This window comes from Sminthopsis crassicaudata, chromosome 3 (assembly GCF_048593235.1).
Source record: "Sminthopsis crassicaudata isolate SCR6 chromosome 3, ASM4859323v1, whole genome shotgun sequence".
Taxonomy (NCBI): Eukaryota; Metazoa; Chordata; class Mammalia; order Dasyuromorphia; family Dasyuridae; genus Sminthopsis; species Sminthopsis crassicaudata.
This window is the reverse complement of record NC_133619.1, coordinates 619,296,964-619,305,058: the sequence shown is the minus strand read 5'-3', so window position 1 is coordinate 619,305,058 and position 8,095 is coordinate 619,296,964. Positions and strand designations below refer to the sequence as shown.

Below are 8,095 nucleotides of genomic sequence, written 5' to 3'. Positions count from 1 at the left end.
GAAATTGATAAGAAAAACAAAGCATTCATAGTTATTCTTCATACAATATTGCTGTTACTGTGTATTTGGTTCTAATCATTTTGCATCACTTTCATGAATGTCTTTTCCGGTTTTTCTGAAATCTGCTCATTTTTTTTTTTAATGGCACAGTAATATTCCATCACAATCACAAATTGTTCGGCCATTTCCCAATGAATGGGCAAACCCCTCAATTTTCAATTCTTTGCCACTACAGAAAGAACTGCTATGAATATTTTCTCTTTCTATGACCTCTTTGGGACACAGACTTAATTTCACTACTTCACTTGAACCAGTTGTTACCATACAACTACCATCCTACAAGTCTCTTCCCTTTCTGAGTCAATCTCTTAGAAAAAGCCTTCTAAACTCCTTGCCTCTGAATGCATGATAAAACTATTTTCTTTCTCTACAAAATAAGACCTGGGAACCATCTTTACATTTAATGACAACTTCCTTCTGCCTTCTAGTTTTGTTTATTGCACTGAAGAACTCATTGTCTCCTAAGGGAGCCCATTCTACTTTTAGATAGCTTCTCTTATTATTATTAAAAGCTGGTGGCTGTCCTTCATATCTTGCACGTTTTGTTCTTCCTCCTCAGTCTCTTAAGATTCTCTTCAAGTTTCACTGCTCTGACACATAGTAAGCACTCAGTAAATACTGGTAGAGTGACTTTAGATAATATTTGACAGATTCCCTCTTGGAATTTACCCTAACTCAGTAAAGAGAATCAAAGGAAAGGAGAAATGTAGATTAGCACGTTTCAGAATGAGTTCAGCCTATCAAGCTAGCTCTAGCTCCCCTTTTGAAATCCCAAGAAAGCCGGTGCCTGTGCCTTTAAACTGCTGGCAAGCTTGAGGACAGAAGGAGCACGTGTTGCACGTACTGGTAGTAACATCTGGCTTGGCAGCAGCTGCTTCTTAAAAAGGCAGACCTTGAGTCTGAATGAAGTTTGGGTGAAGTCCAGGATTCAGAACTTTGGAGAAGGCAGGAAGATGAAATCACTGCCTGGGGGGATGGGAGGGAGAACTGTAGTGAGAAGAAGCAACCGAGCCTTCTGAAATTGTGCTGGAGACAAACCAACTGGACTGGACCAAAATCCAAAACAAGACAAAACAAAACCAAAAAACCTCTCAGATTCTCAGGATGAACTGATTGTTTACTGGCCACTGCCTCAGTGGCTACTATCCTCAGAAGCCAGTTTCCTGGGAAGATTTTGTAGGATCCTCCCCGGACTTTCTAAAATTTGACATATCCTGCTCCCTGCATTTCCTCCCCTCTACATCTGGCATCCTTTTCTAACTCCTTCCTGTTGTGGGAGCTGTATTCAGACAGCTCAAACTGTTATGAAGAATTACTTAGACGTAGGAAGGAGAGAATGTCATTGTGGTGATCTTTTACCTCCCCTAGTTCCTTTATGTCTGCTTTGTATGTATTCTGTAGATATTTATGTGTGTGCATGTTGTCTCTATCTCATTAGAATGTAAGCCACTTGAGGGTAGGTATTGTTTCAAACTTTTTTCTTTGGATCTCTGCTACCTAGCTTATTGCCAGTGAGTGCATTGTAGGCACTAAATGCTTGTTGCTTGCTTGCTTAATTTCAATCCTGTCCTTAAAAGAATGCAAACTTCTTGTGGGAGGACCTGGCTTTTTTTTTTTATGTATTTATGTATGTATGTATTTACTTGCTTCTTTAGTTCTTTATTTGTTTGTTTTATTTGTTTATTTGTTTGTTTATTATATTTGCATCCCCAGGGGCAGCTAAGTGGTACAGCAGACAGGGTGTTGCATCTGGAGTCAGAAAGACTCATCTTCCTGAGTTCAAATATGACCTTAGACACTTACTAGCTGTGTGACCCTGGGCAAGCCACCTAATCTCAGTTTCCTCATTTGTAAAATGAGGTGGGGAAGGAAATGATAAACCACTCCAAAACCCCAAATGGAACCACGAAGACGGATTTAACAATCCCAAGTCCCTAGTACAATGTTTTCAATGCATTGAGGTTAGAATTTATGGTCTCTCCAAGGAAGAGAATTCCCTTCATGCACTCTGTCGACTACATCTCTACTGCCTTTCATGAATATTTGTTCAATTGAATGAACTTGAGGTTGAGGAGAATAGGAACAATTTCCTTGGAGATGGAAGGAGATGCTGGCCAGTTTCATTTGGGCAACGTAGCTCCTTGCTTCTTTCTTTCCCTCTCCCTCTATCCACATAGGGAATCATATCCTTACTTCAGGTTCCCTGCTGGAAAGTATACAAATTTTGATCACTGAAACCTAGCAAGATATAAAAATGTACAGGCTAGATTTCCTTTTTATGGATCATGGCTTAAACCCAAATCACACTGGCTCTTATTGATTGGCCAGCGATAGGTCCTCAGCCCAAGCCTCCCTAGGTCATTGTTTGGATTCTAATGGCTCAGTGAGTGTATATAGCAATTATTTCTGTTTGGGTCAGAAATCCTAAGGATCTACCCCTTCCAGATTGATTTGATTTGATTTTTTAAAATTAGGTAAAAGATCATTCTTTGTCTTGTTTTTATCTAGACTTGATCCCTGGTGTTGCCTCAGACGAACTGAGGATTGGGAAAGACTTAGCTCAAAAAGGCCAGTGCCTCCCCTTGCATCCACCCCATCTGTGGTCATCCTGATCTATATCTTGCCACTGGACTCCCATGACTCTGGAAGTGAAAGTGAGGCTAGTGACTTTGCACAGCCCTCTCTCACTTCAATCCAATTCACTTGACACAGTATCTTCCTGATGTCATGAACCACTTAAAGAAGGAAGGACAAACAACAAGTGCCTATTTTGTGCAGAATGAATGGAAAAACATTAAGTTGCTTACTATGAGCCCCTGGAACTGTGATGACAAATTTGTTGGGAAAGATGTTTTGGCTAGAGAAGTCCTAGGAATAACAAGAGACACTTTTTCTAGGAAGTTAGTGCTGATTCTATTTCTGTACCAGGGATAAAGTTTGAATAAGACAGTCCGGTCCTTTCAAGGATCTAGCCGGGATGCGCAATGGGATCAGATCTCTAGAATTCTTAAAATTAGAGAAATGTCTTCCATTGAAGACCTGCCCACAGCTGATTTCAAGGAAAAAGAACACTAGATTTGGAGTCAGGGGACGAGAGCTGGCTCTTGGCAGCTTGGACAAATCATTTCACCTCCTCCGGAGCCTCAGTTTCTCCAAGTGTAAAATAGAGGGGGCTTGGCTAGAAAAGCCACAAAGGCCCCTCCCGGTTCTGACTCTGCAGACCTGAAAAATGCTAACGTGGTGGGCTGAGAGGGAAAGGGGAGGGGGTGACTGAGGCTCTTCGGCCAACCGGGCCCCTCCTGCAGTACCCCGATTCCCGGTCCACGCCCCGAGCCCCTCCCCGGGTCCGTTCGGGGCGGGGCGGGGAGGAGCCGGCGGGTTCCTTGCGTGGCAGACCGAGGCCAGCCGAAGTTTCCAGCAATCTCTGCCGCTGTCCCTCCCAGCTTTGTCCGCTGCAGCCGGCGGGTCGGGCTCCCCGGTGAGCGAGCCCCCGAGCGGCAGTCCCCGGCGCCCGCCTACCCGGGCTGCGAGCCCCCCGCCCGCCGGGATGCGGCCCCTGCTGCTGGGGCCGCTGCTCGCCTCCGTCTGCTGGCTCATCCTGGCCGAAGCCAAGAGCGACCCGAAGCCGGAGGGTAAGGGGCTTGGGAGGTGTGTGTGTGGGGGGGGGATCGAGGGGCCTGCCCCTCCCCTCGGGAGCCTCAGCCTTCCCAGACTGAAGTCCGCGCCGGGGCACTCATTGGGTGGGAGTCGGGGGCGGGGAGCAGGGAGCAGGGTGGGGGCGGCCATTGGCTGCCCTGGTGGCCTCTGGGCATGGAGCGCTGACTCCGGCCCCGACCCCCGGTAGTGTCAGGCCCAAGCATGGCCAGGGCCGCCCCGCGGTCCCCAGCCCCGTGACAGCGTGTGGAAACAAGCCCGTTCCGGTCATCGTCGGCCCTGCCCAGGCACTTCGCTGCTGGGGGATCCTGGGCCGGGCAGTCACTTCCTCTCCCGGGGCCCGGGTCTCCCCACCTCCAAGACGAGGGGCTTGCACTCGAGGCAGTCTCTGGAAGGCCCCTGGGGCCCCGGGATTCTCCTCGGTGACTCTGGAACCTCCAGGAGCCCTTTGCCACTCCGCCTCCTGGGAGAGGCGGGGCTCCCTCCGTGCTGGGCTGGGAGGCGCTCTCCGAAGTGCCCAGAAACCCCGGCCCGAGGGAGGGAGCCGAGCTCCGGCCGCTCCCCGGCGGCTCCCGGCACGCCGGCCTCCCTCCGGCGTCCGCTGGAGACAGGGCTGCCGGCTTAGGAGTGGAGAAAGGAGAGAGCCACTGCGGCCAGTTTAAATGGCTCTCCAGAAGTTAGGGGGGCGAGTCCACACCCCTCAAACCTGGGGCACGGCTAGCAACCCCCCAGTTAACAGGCGTGTATTTGGCACAGTCTGTGTGCCAGGGTGAGCCCAGGAGGGTGGGGTGGGGTGCAAAGGGAGAGGAGGAGGGGGAGAAGGGTGGGGGGAGAAAGCGAGGAGGGGAGAGAGAGAGAGAGGGGATGGAAAAGGGGGGAGGGAGGAAGGGAGAGGCAAGATCTCTGTGGAGGGACAGAGGTGGGAGATGGAAAGCAATGTAGTCAACAATTAATGCACAAGCAGGCTCACACCTTGCACATACACACACCTCTCCCCAGGTGCCAAGGTTACATCCTGGCTGAAAATAATGTGCTATGTGACCTTCAACTAATTATCTCCTCTTTCCTCCTGGACTAGATTTGTTGCTTCCAGCTCTGACATCCTGGGTTCTAGGGGCCCTCCCAGCTCTGACATTCTGGGTTCTAAGGGCCCTCCCAGCTCTGACCTCCTGGGTTCTAAGGGCCCTCCCAGCTCTGACCTCCTGGGTTCTAAGGGCCCTCCCAGCTCTGACCTCCCAGGTTCTAAAGGCCCTCCCAGCTGTGACATCCCGGGTTCTAAGGGCCCTCTTAGCTCTGACATCCTGGGTTCTAAGGGCCCTCCCAGCTCTGACCTCCCAGGTTCTAAAGGCCCTCCCAGCTCTGATCTCCTGGGTTCTAAGGGCCTCCCAGCTCTGACCTCCTGGGTTCTAAGGGCCCTCCCAGCTCTGACCTCCCAGGTTCTAAAGGCCCTCCCAGCTCTGACCTCCTGGGTTCTAAGGGTCCTCCTAACCCTGACATCCTGGGTTCTAAGGGCCCTCCCAGCTCTGACATCCTGGTTCTAAGGGCCCTCCCAGCTCTGACCTCCTGGGTTCTAAGGGCCCTCCCAGCTCTGACCTCCTGGGTTCTAAGGGCCCTCCCAGCTCTGACCTCCTGGGTTCTAAGGGTCCTCCTAACCCTGACATCCTGGGTTCTAAGGGCTCTCCCAACTTTGACATCTTGGATTCTAAGTGCCCAGCTCTGAGATTATGAATATTAAGGCCTTTCCCAGCTCTGATATTCTCTGTTCTAAGGTTCCTCCCATTCACTATTCTGAGCTCTCCCTTCTTTGTGTTCTAAAAATCTTGCTAATTCTATTCTAATATTATTCATTCTAATTTTTTAGCAGCTCTGACAGTCTGTAATAAGTAAGACCCTTCCCAGTCCTGACATTCTCTGCTTGAGTTGGTTGTGTAGATGGGGTCCTTTAGCCTCTGTGTCCAAAGCCTCCTCTTGGCTTGTTAGCCTCCCAGGCTTCTTCTTCAGCTCATATCTCCCTTCTGCAGGAGGTTTTTCCTGGTCCCTGTTGCTGTTGGGACTTCCCTCAGGTTATCTTCCAACTTCCCCGCCTTATCTTGTATGTGCCCAGTAGTCTGCAAATTTCCACATTCGAATGCAGACTCCTTGAGGACCCGGGCAGCTTCTTCCTTCCCCTGTATTCCTCAGTGCTAGACACAGCATACTTGACAACTGCTTCTTGACTGATTATAGCTTTTCATCGAAGACCCAGCAGTGGATCAGCCATTTCTTACTCATTTGTGTCCTAGAGTTGCCTAATGAATAACTCCTTGTATTTCTTAAGTTGTCCAACTTACCCTCAGCCCCCACTCCCACCGCAACATGATCTCACCTCATCTTCAGACTGTCTTTGGGAAACAGAGAGGAAGGAAAGGGAGGGGACAGACATTGACCATCAGCCCCATACACCAAGACACAGAGGATTAGTGACTAATCCCATATTGGAGCCCAGACATTCGTTCATTTATTCATTCATCTATCCATCCCTTCATTCATTCAATTCATGGCACAGGCATTTTCTAATACTTATAAGGCTCATCACGTGGTTGGCTGCATGGCGCTGAAATTTTGGGACATGGCTGCTCTTAGAGACCATCCCTTCAGTTAAAAATGGGGGTGATCTACCTGGGGAAGAAAGACTACCCACACCAAAGAAATTATAGATCCCTGAAGTTTTGCATGCGTTGCTCCTTTTTATATATTTATATATATAATATATGTAAAATATCTTTGATATATAAATATATGTGTATATTTAAGTATACATATTTATAGATTTTATGATGCTTTATGTTTTTAAATCAGAGATTTCCTAATATCTCTCTCCAATCCCATGCAATGATCCCTCCCTTGCTGCAAAGGACAGTTAAAAAAAAAAAAAAAGACATCATGACTTTGATTGAATTGTGTACCTGTAGGCCTCCACCTCTACTAAAAGGGGAAATTACATTTTTAAAAATCTTTTTTCTACCATCAAGATTATTACAATTCCACATATTTCTTTATGAAGTAATTTTTATTGAGGTCTTTTGTTTTTCAGTCACCCAAATTTCCATATATCTCTTGTAACAAAAATGAAAAGAGAAAAAAAAAAAGCCCAAGTAGCAAAAGTAACCAACATCTCAGTTGTGCAGTGTTCCATAATTATCACCCCTTCCTTCTACAAAGAAGACAGGGAAGTATTTTTCTTTCTTTCCTATTCAGGCCAAGCTCAGACATAATCATTACATGCACAAGTCTGTATGTGTTACTTCTTAAGACAAGAATAGTTTGCAAAGGTCTAGACCAGTGCTCCTCACACTTTTTAAATGGGGCCCCTCAGACTGTGAGAGGGCCGGACTATAGTAAAAACAAAAACTCACACTCTGTCTCCGCCTCTCAGCCCATTTGCCATAACCCGCCGGGCTGCATAAACATCCTTAGCGGGCTGCATCTGGCCCACGGGCTATAGTTTGAGAACTCCTGGTCTAGAAGCTGGTGAGGAATGTGGAGAAGCACTGGTCTCCACCTTCGTGGGCTTGGCTATTTGGCAAAGTAAAATAACATTCTTGGAGGACAAGTGAAGTAAGTCACCAAGGAGAAGGACATTCACTTGGGAAATAGTTTTCTGTACGTCATATTGCAAGGCACACAGTGTGGCATGGGGCTGGAGATGTGTCTTTGGAGTCACAGAAATTTGGCTTCAAGTCCACTTGGACACATACTGGTTTTGTGATGGTGAGCAAGTCACTTGCCTCCCAGGCACCTCTCTAAGACTGTTATTTTTGTTCTTGAATGAGTTTTTTTGGTTTGCTTCCGTGTTTTCGTTTCAGTCTGTTTATTAGTGACTCAAATGCAGACAAATAACAGTATAAAACAAATATAGCCGGGTGGTACTATAGATAAAGCTCTGGGCCTGGAGTCAGAAAGGTTCTTCCTGAGTTCAAATCTGGCCTCAGGTATGACTCTGGCCAAGTCACTTCACCCTGTTTTCTCAGTTTCCTCATCTGTAAAATGAGCTGGAGAAGGAGATGGCAAACCATTCTAGTGTTTCTGCCAAGAAACTCCCTTGGTCCTTGGAGGCATGAAGAGTCAGACACAACTCAACAACAACAATAATATATATGCAAATGTATATACTTCTAGGTATGTAAATGTATATACATCTATATATACGTATATAAGTATATATATATATATATATATGTGTGTGTGTGTGTGTGTGTATACATTTAGGTACATATATGTATATACATCTATATATGTATATAAGTATATATATATATATATATATGTTTATACATCTAGGTATGTAAATTTATATACATCTATATATGTGCATATAAGTTATATATATATGTGTGTTTGT

The 8,095-nt window shown here is 46.8% G+C and overlaps 1 protein-coding gene across 1 annotated transcript in view; it reads left to right on the top strand.

The window, feature by feature from the left end:
* The first annotated feature begins 3,418 nt into the window (after positions 1–3,418).
* Positions 3,419–8,095, top strand: part of PLOD1 (procollagen-lysine,2-oxoglutarate 5-dioxygenase 1) — a 51,594-nt gene continuing 46,917 nt past the window's right edge. The window contains exon 1 of the mRNA XM_074306249.1: positions 3,419–3,692. Within this exon, the coding sequence (XP_074162350.1) occupies positions 3,608–3,692 (85 nt within the window). The 5' untranslated portion in view covers positions 3,419–3,607. The remainder of the gene's footprint in view (positions 3,693–8,095) is intronic.